This window comes from Trichomycterus rosablanca, chromosome 4 (assembly GCF_030014385.1).
Source record: "Trichomycterus rosablanca isolate fTriRos1 chromosome 4, fTriRos1.hap1, whole genome shotgun sequence".
Taxonomy (NCBI): Eukaryota; Metazoa; Chordata; class Actinopteri; order Siluriformes; family Trichomycteridae; genus Trichomycterus; species Trichomycterus rosablanca.
The window spans coordinates 8,902,077-8,921,583 of NC_085991.1; the positions used below are offsets into that span (position 1 = coordinate 8,902,077).

General features: G+C 46.0%; 1 protein-coding gene across 1 annotated transcript in view; it reads left to right on the top strand.

The window, feature by feature from the left end:
• Positions 1–18,645, top strand: part of rasal2 (RAS protein activator like 2) — a 95,467-nt gene extending 76,822 nt beyond the window's left edge. The window contains exons 13-18 of the mRNA XM_062992847.1: positions 1,895–2,073; positions 3,393–4,236; positions 6,293–6,427; positions 6,655–6,857; positions 9,631–9,718; positions 15,237–18,645. Coding sequence (XP_062848917.1) covers positions 1,895–2,073; positions 3,393–4,236; positions 6,293–6,427; positions 6,655–6,857; positions 9,631–9,718; positions 15,237–15,404 — 1,617 coding nt within the window. The 3' untranslated portion in view covers positions 15,405–18,645. The remainder of the gene's footprint in view (positions 1–1,894; positions 2,074–3,392; positions 4,237–6,292; positions 6,428–6,654; positions 6,858–9,630; positions 9,719–15,236) is intronic.
• The last annotated feature ends 862 nt before the right edge of the window (positions 18,646–19,507 follow it).

Consider the following 19,507-nt stretch of genomic DNA (forward strand, 5'->3'; position numbering starts at 1 on the left):
ACTAATTATATGTAACTATATGCATTTATAAACAAATCTAGAATGTGATACCTGCTACACACGCCAAAACATTGGGACAGAGGCATGTTTACCACTGTGTTTTATCACCCATCATTTTAATTAATGTCACTTTTTAATGTCTGGGAACTGAGGACACGAATTGCCTCAATTTTGTGGAATTTTCAACTTCAACTGCTCATCAGTAGGAGTCTGTTTCTTCTTTTTATGATGCGCGGTACATTTTCAGTAAGAGACAGATCTGGACTGCAGGCAAGCCAGTCAAGCACACGCACTCCGAGTCTACAAAGCCAGACTGTTGTATTATGTGGAATATAAGGTATGGTATTGTCTGGCTGAAATAACCATAGACTTTCCGGGAAAGGTCATCGCCTCGATGGCAGCATACACCGACCAGGCATAACATTATGACCACTGACAGGTGAAGTGAATCACACTGATTCAACGACAATCTCTTCATCACGGTACCTGTTAGTGGGTGGGATATATTAGGCAGCCAGTGAACATTTTATCCTCAAAGTTGATGTGTGGGCTAAAATTGATGAAGTTAATGCTGGTTCCGATAGAACGGTGTCAGAATACACAGTGTGCCGCAGTTTGTTGCGTATGGGGCTGCATTATCACAGACCAGTCAGGGTGCCCATGCTGACCACCGCCGAAAGCACCAACAATGACACGTGAGCATCGGAACTGGACCACGGATCAATGGAAGAAGGTGGAACAACGAGTTTGAGGTGTTGACTTGGCCTCCAAATTCCCCAGATGTCAATCCAATCGAGCACCTGTGGGACGTGCTGGACAAACAAGTCTTATCCATGGAGACCCCAGCTCACAACTTACAGGAGTTAAAGGATCTGCTGCTAACATCTTGGTGCCAGATACCACAGCACACCTTCAGGGTTCTAGAGGAGTCCATGCCTCGACGGGTCAGGGATGTTTTGGCAGCAAAAGGGAGACCAGCACAATGCCTGATCTCAATAAAAATCCGAATAGACGCCCTCATGTCAGTGGTACCTTCACACATATGTAAAAGATGTAGGCTTTTGCACCTTTCACTAATAACAGCCCGGATGGTCTTTTTTTTTTTTTTTTGTAATTTATCTGGAAAACAGAGACTTGTCTGAACACAACACACCTTCCCAAATAGGTTTGAGCCTCCACCCATTATGATACCCTTACCTGTTACCATATTCTATTTGGTCAAACAAAACATTAAAGCTTTTTGTATTTTTGTTAGTTAATTAAAGGTTCGAGAGGATTAAAAAAATCCCAGTTTTATTTTTCTGGACGTAGGGTTTGTTCTGAACTTTGCACTTCATTATCCATATTGTTGCACATATTATAGGTTTGGATGTTTTGTTAAAGTGAACAGGATCAAAATGTGTGATGTATTACCCGTGTACATAGTGCAACACCCTTGATCCTATTTCCTCTAACTCGACTCTAACACTCGCACATCTTCGACCCTCGGCATCGCAGCCTGGTTACGTTTCGGCTCCGATCATGAATTATCGCAGCCCTTTTTGCATTGCGTTTGCATTCACCGAACTTCTTTCGATGTATGACCTCGATGCATGCGCTGCACCACGTGATCGGTTTCATCTGGAATGCCTCGTCATGTTTGCAAGCATGTTTTCATTCCCTCCATTTATCCCTAATTTGATTTTCTTTTGTTTTCTTCTCTGTGTCCCATGTCCCGTCCTCTTTCCTTTCTGTCTGTACCATGTTTTTTTATTTGTTTTCTTCCACCTGGCACACTGTGTCTTCATGGTTCTGCTCTTCCACCACCAATGCATCATCCTGCCTCACGGTCGCCCCCGAACCGCTCTCGAACAAAACAAAAAAACAAACCCAGGGTGATAATTCCTTCCTGCAGGCGACGGTGGCAAAACTGGGGCCCCTGCCTCGTATCCTTGGGGACATCACGCGCTCCTTGTCCAGCCCTACGCCAATCCACCAGCAGCTGAGACGTTTCCAGGACCACAGCTCTGCACACAACATCAGCGGCAGCGTCTCCTCGGGGCTGCAGAGGATTTTTGAGGATCCAGCTGACAGGTGACTATTTCATTGTGTACTAGTTGGGCATTGTTTCCAGATGCTAATCTACAAGCAGTGGTAGCTAACCATTTAAAACGTTAGGTGACTTAGAACTTAGATGGTAAATAGACATTAAAAACAACTTTAATTTGTGTCCCTTGACTGCATACATAACCCTTTATTTGTCTTACTAAGTACACTGATCAGCCATAACATTAAAACCACCTCCTTGTTTCTACACTCACTGTCCATTTATCAGCTCCACTTACCATATAGAAGCACTTTGTAGTTCTACAGTACTGACTGTAGTCTGTTCTTCAATGGTCAGGACCCCCACAGGACCACCACAGAGCAGGTATTATTTAGGTGCTGGATCATTCTCAGCACTGCAGTTACAATAACATGGTGCTTGTGTGTTAGTGTGTGTTGTGCTGGTATGAGTGAATCAGACACAGCAGCGCTGCTGGAGTTTTTACATACCGTGTCCACTCACTGTCCACTCTATTAGACACTCCTACCTAGTTGATCCACCTTGTAGGTGTAAAGTCAGAGACGATCGCTCATCTATTGCTGATGTTTGAGTCGGTCATCTACTAGACCTTCATCAGTGATCATAGGACGCTGCCCATGGGGCGCTGTTGGTTGAATGTTTTTGGTTGGTGGACTATTCTCAGTCCAGCAGGGACAGTGAGGTGTTTTGTAACTCCGTCCACGCTGCTGTGTCTGATCCACTCATACCAGCACAACACACTGCAGTGCTGAGAATGATCCACCACCTAAATAATACCTACTCTGTGGTGGTCCTGTGGGGGTCCTGACCACCATTGAAGAACAGCATGAAAGCGGGCTAACAAAGCATGCAGAGAAACAGATGGACTACAGTCAGTAGTTCTATAGGGTAAAAGGAGCTGATAAAATGGACAGTGAGTATAGAAACAAGGAGTTGGTTTTAATGTTATGGCTGATCAGTGTAGCGCTTGGATGACGTAGTGGTATTCAAAGCCACAAGTTTGATTCTGAGCAGAGCCACCAACCTAGAAAAGCGTCTACACACTGCTATGGGAAGTAAAGCGGGGTGCAGTCACATGGAGCTTAGCGTGCCTCTCCATACATCATACAGCTATATGTATGTACCCAACACTGGCAGGTGTAAAGAAGTGGCCACAGTGATCCGTCTGTCCTTGATCAGATCAGGGATTGTAGAAGCAGGAGCGGATTCCAATCGGGAATGGGAAATGACTAAATTGGGAATTAAATAGGGAAACTTCCAGAAATAGCTATGTTGGGTTAAATATTGTATAAATGCTTTGCATCATATGTGTTTTTTTCTCCTACAGTGATATCCGGAGTATAAAATCACCAGTGCAGGAGCACACCGAGGTTTTGTCCCGTAGCAAACCCCCATTACTGGGTCAGCATCCCTCCTTGCATAGCGCCAGCTTCTCGGACAAAGAGGAGCGAGGAAGCCACCTCCCCAACGGACGCAGCATCTCCCTAATGGACCTGCAGGACTCGCAGCTCATCCTCGAAGGCCCACCGAGAATAGGTCGTGTAGGATCCCAAGCGTCCATCGGTCCCCTGCCTCCCCCTCCTCCTGCGCACCACCATCACCACCACCCGCAGCAACAGCAGGCCAAGGTGGTTACCCTGAGAGAAAACGTCCCTCAGAGCGCCCCGCAGGTCCGCCGCCCCCTGCAGCCCTCGCTCAGCCAGCAGCGCAGCCTGCAGCCGCTCTGCTTCCAGAACCCCGTCTACCAGCTGAGCACCCTGCACGCTCTGCGCTCAGTCCAGTCGCCCCTGCAGCCCCATTCCAGCTCCGAGAACCTCAGCAGTGCGAGTTCACACAGCGCCAGCCCCAACGCCGCGCCGAGGAAGCGCCTGCCCTCTACAGCCAGCATCGAAGAGGAGGAGGAGGAGGAGGAAGAGGCTTTGGCGGATGCCCAACCAGGACCGCAGGTGATGGTGTTGGCCAGGCAGGCCGGCGCTGGCACGGCGCACATCGTAAAAGTGGAACAGCAGAGTAGGGCCAACGGGGGGCTGCAACGGTCTCTACCGCATAGCACCTCACTACGCAGCTGCAGTAGCGTCAACACGGACCCGCAGCACAGCGGACCTGGTTCCAGGCAGCAGTCTACATGTTCGAGAGACAGCCCCGGACCCAACAGTAGAGCAAACAGACAGGTATACATACTCTCAGTTGAAAATTTATCTTAACTTCATGGCCAAAAGTATCTAGATATCTCATATAGTGATCATGTCAGCCTTTAGTAAGCACATGTCAGTTTAAGTGTTTAGTAAAGAGGTGGTTTTTAATCATCTGTTGACATTGAGAGACTCAGACAAACAAGGGAAGCTCGTTCCACCACTTGGGTGCTGATACAGAGAAGAGCCTTGATGCTTGTCTTCCTTGAGTTTTGGCTGGAGGATCAAGTCGAGCAAGACTAGTGGCTCAGAGTTAGTGACTAGTGGTACAGAGTGGGGTTTTATTAGACCTTGAAGGTAATCTGGGTTTGAGCATCAGTGTTTTAAACTGAATGTGGGCAGCTACAGGAAGCCAGTGAAGAGAACGCAGCAGTGTGGTGATGTGGCATTGTTTAGGTTGGTTGAGAACCAGGCAAGCAGCTGCGTTTTGGATGAGTTGCAAGGGTTTCGCAGGAGGGAGTCGCAGTAGTCCAGCCAAGTGACTGGACAAGAATCTGAGTGGCTTCCGTAGAGCTGCTGAAAGCTTTAGAACCTCAGATGGGCAACACAGGTGTGGCACATGGTCTCATCAGTGTGCCATGTTTTTTACTAGCTAGTTGAATAGCAAACTAGGTACGTCACTGCTTTGGTTGTCTGGCGCTGTCCCAAATGCATACTTCTGTCCATTATACTAAACATACTAGATCCAGGGTTTTATATCAGCCAGTGAAATGTCTACATACAGACATGATCGGCTATGTCTAAGGTTGAGGTTGGGGTGGACAAGGCCTGGGATGAACTGGCGTCCTGTTTATGCGCCCAGTGATGCCAAGGAAGCTGGACCCACTGTCATTTAAATTTTCACTTCTAATTGGGACTGTTAACAGACATACAGTTTTATACAAGAGGTCACCCCTCCCCCTCTCCCCACCCAGTCAAAATACACGATCGGTTGATTTTTAGGAATGTTTATTTCTACTATACTGTTTAAATCAGAGATGGGGTCTGAGTCGCATGTAAGTCGCACACACAGCGACTTCAGACTCGACTCGGACTCGTTTCAAATGACTCAGACTCGACTCGTGACTCGCAAAAAATGAGTTGTGGACAACAAAAGTCAGCAACATTAGTTACGTGTGACAATTTTATATATACAGTATATACAGTATATATATATGATCCGACATCATTCTGATCGTGTCATTTTTTAAACTGCAACGCACGCAATGGCTAAATGTTCCAGCCAGCTTCCGGCATAGTGATGAAGCGTCGCTCCCTACTTAAAATGGTGGAACACCCTAAGTAGTGCACTTCACAGTAACACATAATGTGAATGGAACACTTCTACAGAATTGGCGCTAATGATTGTAAGTGTAATTGTAATGATTGCTTTCTGAACCAATCAGACCTCCTGATTTTAATTGTTAGTAAGAAATGCTGTTATTTGCATTTATTCAGTTTGCGTCACACAGATGATGTGTCAGTGAAACGCTTGATTGGCTTTCTAACGAGTTTGTGTTTTACTTCACAACCGGGAAAAGTTTGGAGGTTTTTAATTATAAGCACATTTACAAAATAACGGATTCTATTCCTAATGGGACACACGGTTATAAATTGAATAGTATCTGGAAGAACATAAGCTTAGGTAAGCAGTGGTTATGGATTTTTTGCTGTGTTTGGGATTTTGGCCGCTGTGCCGTAATTTGCAATGGAAACAAAATGTCAGTTTAAGCTTTTAACCGGTACCTAGGAAAGTAAAGGCATGAAGTAAAACGGCAAAATACAGTCGCTAATCTGTTGTTGTTTTTCATCTGAACTTACATATTATTTGTTTATTTCTACTCTACTTTTCCAATATATGTTTTGTGTATATTATATTGACTCGTGACTTGGCTCGGACTCTAGCCTAAAGACTCGTGACTTGACTCGGACTCTAGCCTAAAGACTCGTGACTCGACTCGGACTCTAGCCTAAAGACTCGTGACTCGACTCGGACTCGTATTTTGTGACTTGACATCTCTGGTTTAAATTCACTAAAATGTCAATGCATCGGTAGCAGGTGCAGTCTCCCGTCGAGTCCGTCACCCTGTCTCCAGTCGAGAGGACGGCAGCGTGGGTGCTGAATAACGGCCAGTACGACGAGGAGGCAGAGGAAAACCAGAACAAAGAGGACAGCAAGCCTGTAGAAAAGGTAGAAATCAAGTCCCTGCGGTCACACATGGGGACATTAAATTCCGGCTTTATGTTCATCATCATTCTGCTTAACTTAGACCCGATGTCCTCATTAGTGGACACTTTTGTCTGCCATCTAGAAAGTACTAGACAAGATGTTAAGTAAAGTCTTAAGCTTGATTTCTTTGCTCGTTTTTTATTCTTCCCGTTCTCCTTCTAATTGTTTAATGTTTACATAAACAACAGTACGAGCAAGAAATCTCGAAACTGAAGGAGCGCCTGCGTTTATCCGGCCGTCGGCTGGAAGAGTACGAGCGTCGGCTGGCGGCGCAGGAGCAGCAGATGCAGAGGCTGTTGCTGGAGTACAAGACCCGGCTGGAGGACAGCGAGGACCGGCTGCGCAGGCAACAGGAGGAGAAAGACAGCCAGATGAAGAGCATTATCTGCAGGTACGTGGTTGTGTGTGCTGACCACCGGACAGCCAGGATTATTCATTATTAATGCAATCAAGCCCTGATCTCTACATTCCTCCACTTCCTGTACAGGCGCCACGAGCTACTAACCAGGGTCCTTACACAGCGTCAAAGATCCCACCCATATTTTGGCCGGACCTTTTCCCACCCTGCAGACTTTAATGGCCAATGTTGTCTGCTCCAGGCGTTGTCAGATATGCCCACTACAAAGGCCATACAGCTGACCTTTAGCAGTGCTGAGTTTAGAACCTGTGGAGTTTAGAATCCCAGCACTGGTGTGCTAGTGGAATATCCTAGTGTAGCTATTTAGTGCCATCCTAGAAATGTCCGACACATCATGGTTGGAAGAGCATAACCTTTCAAGTACTACATGCCCACCCAATTCCCAAAACTTGAACTTAACTGAGCACCTGTAAGACCACCTCGATCGTCGTGTTCGCTCTATGGATCCTCCCCCACGCCCCCTCCAGCAGCTGTGGGATGCACTTCAGTCAGCATGGCTCCAGATACCTGTAACAACCTACCAGGACCTTATTGAGTCACTCCTAGTCCATCTAGCTCCTGTCTGTTGGTCATAATGATGTGACTCGACTGTGTATATAAATCAAACAGGATCACCAGATTACAATTTGGAGTCCAGCTGTTGCAAATTCATACCCCAATATCAGGACCAAAACCAAGTCATGAAGTCTACGGAACTGTCTGTGAAGTTCAAGGATATGAAACAGTAGGCTTTAAGACCACAATGGCTTCAATAATCTTGAAACCTTTATTGAACCTTCCTGGAGTTGACTATCTGGTCAAAATGGGCATCTAGGCAAGAACGATCTTGGTCAGTGGGGTGGGGAATAACTGAACGGTTGCTCCAAAAGAGCTCCAAAAGTCCTGTTCAGGAACGGACGAATCTGTTAGGCGTACAACCAAATGACATCCCTACAGTGAAACATGGTGGTGGCAGCATCACGTTATAGGAATGCTTTCCATCAACAGGGACAGAAAGCCTTAGGGATGAATTAAGCTGAATACAGGAACATCCTTAAATAAAACCACGTCCAGAGCTCATGTAAACTCAGCTTGGGGCAACAATGTACCCATCAACACAACAATGACTCAAGGTCTCAGAATGTCTTTAACTGGCCGGTCTGATGGGTTTGAAAAGATCTGCCATGACGAAGGGGATAAACTGCCTCAATCCAGGCGTGAAACACTTGTAGACACGTCTCTTAGAAGATTTGCAGCTATGATAAGCTGTCAGTTCTATTTACTCTGCCATCCGGTGGGCTGGGCGCCTAAATAAGGGGTGTCAAACTCATTTTCACCGAGGGCCACATCAGCATTATTGTGGCCCTCAAAAGGCCGATTGTAACGTATTCTGCTGTAACGTTTTTCTTGGAGGCTAAATTCTGCATTTATATTGTCCTCCTTTACCACAGACACAGCCTCATAATACAAGAAACGCACCGTTTTCTCTTCCTGAAGCACAAACTTGTTTTCATTTTCATAAAATTTCCTCCTTCTGCTTAATTTTCTTACTTATCTTCTTGTACATTTTGGGATTATGTGTAAATATTTCTTAACATCATCTACTGGCGGGATGTGTCACTTTGCAGGTCACAAAATCAACATGCATTTTGAGAGATGCAGTTAATGTAGGATTTTACAGTGTATTTTTAGACAATTGTTCTGCCTTCGCTAATAGTTTATCCCCCTTTCCCAGCTAGACAGACAGACAGACAGACAGACAGACAGACAGACAGCTAGACAGACAGACAGCTCTCTTCAGAACACAGTCAGTTTTATTTGCTTCCCAGCTGTGTGATACACTGTGTGCACCAAAATTAAGTAAAAATACAAACAATAAAAACAATAAAGAACTTAATACAGTAAAAGCACACAGCTGTAGTCAAGTGTTACATCTGGTACAATATGAGATTTAACCAAACGTAAAATAGCGCTAACGAGTTAGCATTTTGTGTAAAGATACTAATTGCTATAGTAACGGTAACAATTGTATTTAATTACGGTAAATTTGTAACTAAAACGCTGTGATATACTCACTAAACACTTACAAACAACTGAGAATATAAACGCCACTACTTACAGACGATGCTTTGGTATTATACTGCAAGATAATTATCTGTATTTATTTATTATTGTTTACATTACTGACTACGCTACCCCACGTTCTCTTTGCCGTAAAAGTCACATGGCTTCTCAGCGAAGGTCAAAGTTAGTTGCCATGACTACGATGTCAACGGTTGCCGTTTAAAGGCGCAGGAGTCCCATTAAATTATAAGTGCGTCTCTGTAACTACTCGAACCATCACAACAATCGTACAGTCGTTTAAGCTCTTGCGGGCCACATAAAATGACGTGGCGGGCCGGATCTGGCCCGCGGGCCGTGAGTTTGACACCCCTGGCCTAAATGAACAACGACTGGCTGCTGTTCATACAGGGTGGGACTGACGCAATTATGACCTCTGCTGGCTGATTGATGGTGCCTGCACTGAGACGAGGGATAATGCCTCTCTGTACACAAAGCTGATCCGCATATGAACTCGCCTCGTGTGGGTGAAAAGATGCAGTCGGTACTGCGCACGTGTCGGAGGGGGCGTGTGTCAGGCTCAGCTCTCCTCAACCAGAGTGGTGATCAGCATCAGTAGAGACGAAGCATAATGCAATGGGTGAAATTAGGTCTATTACATGCTGATAAATCCACTTGTGTCTAATTGTTTGCCTTGACTCGACAGGTTGATGGCAGTGGAAGAGGAGCTGAAGAGAGACCACGCCGAGATGCAGGCGGTCATAGATGCCAAGCAGAAAATCATCGACGCACAGGTACGAGAGCAGTCCAGCTGTGTTTTAGCATGTAAAAGCAGCGCCAGTGTGTTTAGCCCTAGCCCGGGAGAGGCTGCCGCTGACTGGCTTGTTGTTACTGTGTCCCGCTGAATTGCAGGTGGCTAAAGGAGCTGAAGTAATACGAGCAGGCAAGTACGAGCAGTGCATGGCGTAATGCGCTGGTGCGGCACAGCTAGGTTCGTTTGAGCTTCACGTGAGCGAAACACCCAGCGCCTGGCTTTTAGCCCACGTCAGCTGTCAGTTTTTAAATGAGTGCAGGGGTAACGAGAGTACACTGAGGCAGCTACGCTTGCACACCCTGCTAGAACTTGTTCAGAGAAGCTCAACGGCGAACGTTTGGAAACATTGGGATTGAAATTTGAGAACCAGGTTTAAACCCAGAGCATTGAAGCTGTTTATTCCTGCATTTCAGGCCTGCAACACATTCCACAAGAAGTTGGGACAGTATAGCATTTACCACTTTGTAATGCTGCCGTTCCTTTTCACCACACTTAAAAGATGTTTTGGCACCGAGGAGACCAAGTGATTTAGTGTTTCAGCTTTTATTTTGTCCCATTCTTCCTGCAAACACGTCTTAAGATGTGCAACAGTACGGGGACGTCGTTTCAAAATTCTCCACACATTCTCTATTGGGGACAGGTCAGGACTGCAGGCAGGCCAGTCCAGTACTCGTACCCTCTTCCTCCGCAGTCATGCCTTTGTAATGTGTGCAGCATGTGGTTTTGCACTGTCCCTGGAAAAGATGACGTCTTGAAGGCAGCACATGTTGCTCTAAGATCTCAATGTACTTTGAAGTGTAAATGACCTTTGCCAAGGGCACTGACACACCCCCATACCATGACAGACCCTGGCTTTTGGACTTGTTCCTGATACCAGTCTGGATGGTCCTTTTCGTCTTTTTCCAAAAAAGACCTGGAATGCTGATTCATCTGACCACAATACACGTTTCCACTGTGTGATGGTCCATCCTAGATGCCTCCAAGCCCAGAGAAGTCGACGCCGCTTCTGGACATGGTTAACATAAGGCTTCTTTTTGCACAGTAAAGTTTTAAGTATCATTTGTGCATGTAACTCTGTATTGTAGTGCTTGACAAAGGTTTGCCAAAGTAATCCCTCACCCATGTGGTTATATCAGCTATTGTTGAGTGGCGGTTCTTGATGCAGTGCTGTCTGAGGGATGGAAGATCACGGGCGTTCAGCTTAAGCTTGCGCCCTTGGCCTTGAATGGTTTAATGATATTATGCACTGTAGAGGGAGAAATATGCAAATCCCTTCCGATCTTTCTTTGAGGTACTTTGTTTTAAACATTTCAATCATTTTCTCACACATTTGTTGACAAACTGGAGATCCTCTAATCATCTTTTCCCAACTTTTTTTGGAATGTGTTGCAGGCCTAAAATGCAGGAATGGATGTTTATTAATAAATGAAATGAAGTTGAGCAGATAAAGCATGAAATATCTCAGGTTCGAACTGTCTGCAATCAAATAAAAGTCAAAGTAAATGTAAGGGACACTGTGTTTTTATTTTTTCTGATTTGGGGTCGTGATTAGATAGCATTTTATGATCCCTAAACGTTTTAAATACACTAAAGGGCAAAAGGTGCATGTATGTGGATACCTGACTGTTAAATTGATTCAGTGATTCAGAACATCTGACCAGGATGGCGTTTGGGCGCTCGTAGTCGATTCACACTGGCTGGTGTGTGTGAGCTTTGGCTGCCTTCCCACGATGCTCTTTCTTAGATTCCAGACTCCCTCGTCCTGCTTCACTCCCGTTCCCCATTTCAGTTTTTTTTGCCTTGCATATTGTTTAAATATCATTCGGTGCACAAAACACAACGTGTGTGAACTGCAGTCGATGGGAGGGCTTCATTTTTGGGTTGTTTGCATGACCACCCAGTTTCCGGATCAGACCAGTGTCTTGCAAGCACTAATCCCCACCACTTCTGAGGGTCATTTCACCTTTAATCATACAATTAATGAAGTAAAATGTCAATTGTGAGGTTAAAGTTCCCTTGAACACAGCATTTACTACCATAAAAAGTCTTTGGGCTTCACAAATTACATCAAATCTTCCAATTATTATATGACTAATCCTAAGTCTAAGCCTATCCCAGCTTTTCAATGGGCGCAAGGCACACAGTAACACCCTGGATGGGGCGCCAGTCCATCGCAGGGCAGACACACATACACACACCCATTCACCTATAGGGCAATTCAGTGTCTCCAATTAACCTGACTGCATGTTTTTGGAGGAAACCCATGCAGACACGGGGAGAACATGCAAACTCCACACAGAAAGGACCCGGATTCTAAGTTTTTGTTTGTTCGTTTGTGTTGTTTATGCATTTTCTCCCCTTTTTCTCCCTTTTAACGCGTCCGATCGCCTGACTGCGTCATGCTTCCTCTCCACCAATGCCGATCCCGGCTCTGATTGAGGAGAACGAAGCTAACCCACGCCCCCTCCGACACATGGGCAGCATGCCGTACGCATCTCGTCACCTACACTTTGACGAGTGCAGTGCAGCTCAGCGCTGTGTATGAAGAGACACACCCTGAGAGCATTCTTTTCTTATCTCTGTGCAGGCGGCATCAGTCAGCCAGCAGAGGTCGTAATTGCACCAGTCATGAGAGAGAGAGAGAGACCCAGTCCTGCCCATATCTGAACAACAGGTCAATCGTTGTTCATGTGGCCGCTCAGCCGGCAGGCAGAGCTGAGATTCGATACGATGTATTTGAGATCCCAGCTCTGGTTCCAGCGTGTGTTTTTACATTATATATATACGTGTATACAGTGTATCACAAAAGTGAGTACACCCCTCACATTTCTGCAGATATTTAAGTATATCTTTTCATGGGACAACACTGACAAAATGACACTTTGACACAATGAAAAGTAGTCTGTGTGCAGCTTATATAACAGTGTAAATTTATTCTTCCCTCAAAATAACTCAATATACAGCCATTAATGTCTAAACCACCGGCAACAAAAGTGAGTACACCCCTAAGAGACTACACCCCTAAATGTCCAAATTGAGCACTGCTTGTCATTTTCCCTCCAAAATGTCATGTGATTTGTTAGTGTTACTAGGTCTCAGGTGTGCATAGGGAGCAGGTGTGTTCAATTTAGTAGTACAGCTCTCACACTCTCTCATACTGGTCACTGAAAGTTCCAACACTGCACCTCATGGCAAAGAACTCTCTGAGGATCTTAAAAGACGAATTGTTGCGCTACATGAAGATGGCCAAGGCTACAAGAAGATTGCCAACACCCTGAAACTGAGCTGTAGCACAGTGGCCAAGATCATCCAGCGTTTTAAAAGAGCAGGGTCCACTCAGAACAGACCTCGCGTTGGTCGTCCAAAGAAGCTGAGTGCACGTGCTCAGCGTCACATCCAACTGCTGTCTTTGAAAGATAGGCGCAGGAGTGCTGTCAGCATTGCTGCAGAGATTGAAAAGGTGGGGGGTCAGCCTGTCAGTGCTCAGACCATACGCCGCACACTACATCAAATTGGTCTGCATGGCTGTCACCCCAGAAGGAAGCCTCTTCTGAAGTCTCTACACAAGAAAGCCCGCAAACAGTTTGCTGAAGACATGTCAACAAAGGACATGGATTACTGGAACCATGTCCTATGGTCTGATGAGACCAAGATTAATTTGTTTGGTTCAGATGGTCTCAAGCATGTGTGGCGGCAATCAGGTGAGGAGTACAAAGATAAGTGTGTCATGCCTACAGTCTAGCATGGTGGTGGGAATGCCATGGTCTGGGGCTGCATGAGTGCAGCAGGTGTTGGGGAGTTACATTTCATTGAGGGACACATGAACTCCAATATGTACTGTGAAATACTGAAGCAGAGCATGATCCCCTCCCTCCGGAAACTGGGTCGCAGGGCAGTGTTCCAGCATGATAATGACCCCAAACACACCTCTAAGACGACCACTGCTTTATTGAAGAGGCTGAGGGTAAAGGTGATGGACTGGCCAAGCATGTCTCCAGACCTAAACCCAATAGAACATCTTTGGGGCATCTTCAAGCGGAAGGTGGAGGAGCGCAAAGTCTCGAATATCCGCTAGCTCCGTGATGTCGTCATGGAGGAGTGGAAAAGCATTCCAGTGGCAACCTGTGAAGCTCTGGTAAACTCCATGCCCAGGAGAGTTAAGGCAGTTCTGGGAAATAATGGTGGCCACACAAAATATTGACACTTCAGGAACTTTCACTAAGGGGTGTACTCACTTTTGTTGCCGGTGGTTTAGACATAAATGGCTGTATATTGAGTTATTTTGAGGGAAGAATAAATTTACACTGTTATATAAGCTGCACACAGACTACTTTTCATTGTGTCAAAGTGTCATTTTGTCAGTGTTGTCCCATGAAAAGATATACTTAAATATCTGCAGAAATGTGAGGGGTGTACTCACTTTTGTGATACACTGTATATAACAGTGATTATTTTTATTTATTTTATTGATACTACCTTTTATGACCTGGCTGCCGTCCCAGTTAGCCTTAAGTATCATTAAGGCCCTCAAACTAATGGGCTGATGAATAACGCTATCCTGGTTGCTACTTACTGCGACTTACACTGATCAGCCATGACATTAAAACCACCTCCTTGTTTCTACACTCACTGTCCATTTTATCAGCTCCACTTACCATAGAGAAGCACTTTGTAGTTCTACAATTACTGACTGTAGTCCATCTGTTTCTCTACATACTTTTTTAGCCCCCTTTCATGCTGTTCTTCAATGGTCAGGACCACCACAGAGCAGGTATTATTTAGGTGGTGGATCATTCTCAGCACTGCAGTGACACTGACATGGTGGTGTGTGTGTTGTGCTGGTATGAGTGGATAAGACACAGCAGTGCTGCTGGAGGTTTTAAACACCGTGTCCACTCACTGTCCACTCTATTAGACACTCCTACCTAGTCGGTCCACCTTGTAGATGTAAAGTCAGAGACGATCGCTCATCTATTGCTGCTGTTTGAGTCGGTCATCTTCTAGACCTTCATCAGTGGTCACAGGACGCTGCCTACATGGCGCTGTTGGCTGGATGTTTTTGGTTGGTGGACTATTCTCAGTCCAGCAGTGACAGTGACCATGTCAGTGTCACTGCAGTGCTGAGAATGATCCACCACCCAAATATTACCTGCTCTGTAGTGGTCATGGGAGAGTCCTGACCATTGAAGAACAGCATGAAAGGGGGCTAACAAAGCATGCAGAGAAACAGATGGACTACGGTCAGTAATTGTAGAACTACAAAGTGCTTCTATATGGTAAGTGAAGCCGATAAAATGGACAATGTGTGTAGAAACAAGGAGGTGGTTTTAATGTTATGGCTGATCTGCGACCTGGCAGTGGTGAATCAAATGAATGAATCAAAATGAATGAATCAAAATGAATGAATCCTTGAATCAATGCCTGCTCACGGGAACTTTTAATTATCAACAGTAAATAATATCGTCATATCGTCACTAAGATGTCCGTGTGCTTCGCAGGAGAAGCGGATCAGCTCCCTGGACGCTGCTAACGCGCGCCTCATGAGCGCCCTGACCCAGGTGAAAGAGCGCTACAGCATGCACAACCTCCGCAACGGCCTCTCGCCCACCAACCCCACCAAGCTGTCCATCACCGAGAACGGCGAGTTCAAGAACAGCAGCTGCTGATCAGGCGAATATGGGACCCGTCGAACCACGCAAAACTGTGCCGGCCCCGACTCAGACTCCGACTCCAAGCCGGCGGCCTCGTTCTTTGACTACTACGATAAAAGAATGTCTGCTTTTCTATGTAAATAGATTGTATCTTGTACAGAGATGTTACCGGACTGTTTTGCATTGCTTTGCAGGTTGTACCGAGTCACTGACTGGATTTTATATATGTTAATAATCCCGAACCAGGGCTGAGATCGCGGTCTAAAAGATTTTTAGTCTAAAAGTATTGTTTATCTAAGATATGATATATTGAGATGTACATATCAAAGAGAATCGTTTTAAAAGGACAAGCACACGGAGCGGAAACGGATTCGGGAAAGTGAGCTGGTTTATGCACTGTTTTGTAATACGTCAGATATTCAAATACTGTTTTATTTAATCCCCTTAAATATGAGTTCTGCTTTAAGTTAACTAAACGTAGGTCAAATTGAACTAGCCGACGTCTGATTGGCTGCTTGGAGAGGAAGAAAATCCGGATTTGCACAGTTAACGAACCAAAAAAAACGCCATCAAGGGTTTTTTTTATTATTAACTGACAATAAACAAACATGATTTATTAATTAATGAGTTTTAATGAAGTGCTGTTAGTAATGTTTTGTTTGCATTTGGTCCATTACCGTAGTACGAGCGTTCTTCAAAAAGTTTCCTCCCTTTTAGCGTGCCCGATTGCCCCATTGCGTCATGCTTCCTCTCCACCGATGTCGATCCCCTGCTCTGATTGAGGAGAACGAAGCCGTATGCATTTAGTCACCTGCACTTTGACGAGTGCAATGCGGATCAGCACTGTGTACGGAGAGACACACCCTGACGGCACTCTTTTCCCGTCTCTGTGCAGGCGCCATCAATCAGCCAGCAGAAGTTGTAATTGCATTAGTTATGAGAGAGAGACCCTATCCGGCTTTTAATATCCCACCTCTATCTGAACAACAGGCCAATCGTTGTTCATGTGGCCGCTCAGCCCAATACGATGTATTCGAGATCCTAGCTCTGGTGTTCTAGCGTGTGTTTTTACCGCTGCGCCACCTGAGCGGCCCGTGGTACCAACCTTCTTTTGGTTTTCCCTTTTTTTCTCCCACTTTAGCGCATCCAATTTCTGCCGGTCAATCATCCTCTCACAAATGCTGGTCCCTGCTCCTGACTGGGGAGGACGAGGCTGCTCCACGCCCCCTCCGACACGTGCACGGCAATCGAACATCTTATCACCTACACTTGACGAGTGCAGAGTAGTACAGCGCTGTGTACGGAGAGCCACACCCTCTACCACACTCCTTTCCCATCTCCGTGCAGGCGCCACCAACCAGCCAGCAGAGGTCGTCATCGCACTAGTCTGAGAGAGAGTCCCCATCCGGCTTAATCCCGCCCCTATCTGAACAAAAGGCCAATCGCTGCTCATGTGGATGCTCAGCCGGCAGGCAGAGCCGAGATTCGAAGTGATGTATTCGAGATCCCAGCTCTGGTGAACAGCGTGTGTTTTTAGTGTGTGTTTTTACCGCTGCGCCACCTGAGCGGCCCGTCGTACCAACTTTTTGCACTCTAGCACATCCAATTTCTGCCCGTCAATCATGATTGGGGAGGACGCGGCCGCCCCACACCCCTCCGACACGTGCACAGCAATCGAACATCTTATCACCTACACTTGACGAGTGCAGTGTAGTACAGCGCTGTGTATGGAGAGCCACACCCTCTACCACACTTCTTTCCCATCTCCGTGCAGGCACCACCAATCAGCCAGCAGAGGTCCCCCCATTTTTCTCCCCTAATCTAGTCGTGTCCGATTACCCTGATTGCGTCCTCTATACTGATTCGACCCTTCACCGCTGACTGAGGACGCCTCTCAACTGACATATGCCCCAGTCAGTACAGACTGCATTTTTCACCTGCACGAGTCGAGTTCATACACCGACGAGCACTGTGTACGGAGGGCCACACCCCCATCAGCGTTATTCCTCAGCCCTGTGCAGACGCCATCAGTCAGCCAGCAGGGGCCGCAGTCGCACCAGTTATGAGGACCCATGAGCCGACTTTCTTACCCTCTAACCCTGAACAACAGCCAATCGTTGTTCATGCAGCCGCCCAGCCCAGTCGGTAAGGCACAGCTGAGATTCGATGCGATGTATTCGAAACCCCAACTCTGGTGCGCTAGCGTACTTTAATGCTGCGCCACCTGAGCGGCCACTGATGCAGCACTGCTTTCACATCATCATCACATGGAAATCTTCTTCCCCTTAAAGCTTCTCCGAGTGTCCAAAAAGGTGGAAAGCAGATGCCGCTAAATCCGGACTATAAGCTCTCTCTCTCTCGGTCTCTCAGACACGACCAATTACTACTCCTCCCCTCCACCCTCACCGTTTCCAAAACCAACCAAAATATGAAAGTGCGGAAACTTTTTGAAGATCCCTAGTACAACGGATGGCCTTCTCTACTCTAACGCTTTACAAAGCGCCTTGATCTACTGTCCAAAGAGGAGCTAATGTAGCACCAGTGCTTGCCTTTCCAAATCAACAATGGTGCTTTACACTTACCCATGTTCATACACTATATGGCCAAAAGTAGTGGACACAATCATAAGCCAGTTAGGCGTCCCATTCCAAAACCGTTGGCGTGAGTATAAGGTCGACCCCCCACTTTGCAGATGTCACAGTCTACTGTACTGTCTGTAGAAATTTGTACCATGAGGTAAGAGCATCTCTAAGGTCAAGCATTGATGCTGGACAGAAAGGTTTGGCCTGCAATTGGTCTTCCTAGAGTGTTGAGCATTGAGGTCAGGTCGAGTTTCTTCACACCACCTCATTAAACCTTGTCTTTATTAACCTCACTGTGATCACAGGGGCAGGAAAGGGCCTTTCTTAAACTGCCACAAAGTTTCCATACACCTATTAACAAGCTGTGTGTCTAGGAGTGACACCTGAACTCGATAATTAAGACATGTCCACATACTTCGGCCATATACTGTAATGTATTTAACCCTGCAGATTAGCTGTCAGATCATTAGCATTACATCCCCAGTACTGCCCTCTTCTCTTGATCCTATTTAATGTTCGGTAATGACTACTGTGGTTGAGTTTCTAAACAATGTTGTAGCAAACAGACCTTGGATGTATTTAGCATCGTTCCTCTTCTATGAAATGATGGTGGTTTGTTTTAAACCCTCATGGACGTAGAACTAGTGGGAAATAAAGTTGGTTAAGACTCCATGCAGCAGGCTTTACTTTTTTTTTTGGTACAAGTCAAGTGCAGACGGTGGACAGAAGAACAAACACGACATACAAATAGCACTTGAAGTGGCCTCATCAATGCTTAAATCAAAAGCTGTACCTTACTACACTAACTGTCCATTTTAATTGCTCCACTTATCATATAGAAGCACATACTGTAGTCCATCTGTTTCTCTGCATGCTTTGTTAGCCCCCTTTCATGCTATTCTTCAATGGTCAAGACTCTCCCAGGACCACTACAGAGCAGGTATTATTTGGGTGGGGGATCATTCTCAGCACTGCAGTGACACTGACATGGTGGTGGTGTGTTAGTGTGTGTTGTGCTGGTATGAGTGGATCAGACACAGAAATGCTGCTGGAGTTTTTTAACACCTCACTGTCCCTGCTGGACTGAGAATAGTCCACCAACCAAAAATATCCAGCCAACAGCGCCCCGTGGGCAGCGTCCTGTGACCACTGATGGAGGTCTAGAAGATGACCAACTCAAACAGCAGCAACAGATGAGCGATCGTCTCTGACTTTACATCTACAAGGTGGACCAACTAGGTAGGAGTGTCTAATAGAGTGGACAGTGAGTGGGCACGGTATTTAAAAACAACACACACTAACACACCACCACCATGTCAGTGTCACTGCAGTGCTGAGAATGATCCACCACCTAAATAATACCTGCTCTGTGGTGGTCCTGTGGGGGTCCTGACCATTGAAGAACAGGGTGAAAGCAGGTTTAAAAAGTATGTAGAGAAACAGATGGACTACAGTCAGTAATTGTAGAACTACAAAGTGCTTCTATATGGTAAGCGGAGCTGATAAAATGGACAGTGAGTGTAGAAACAAGGAGGT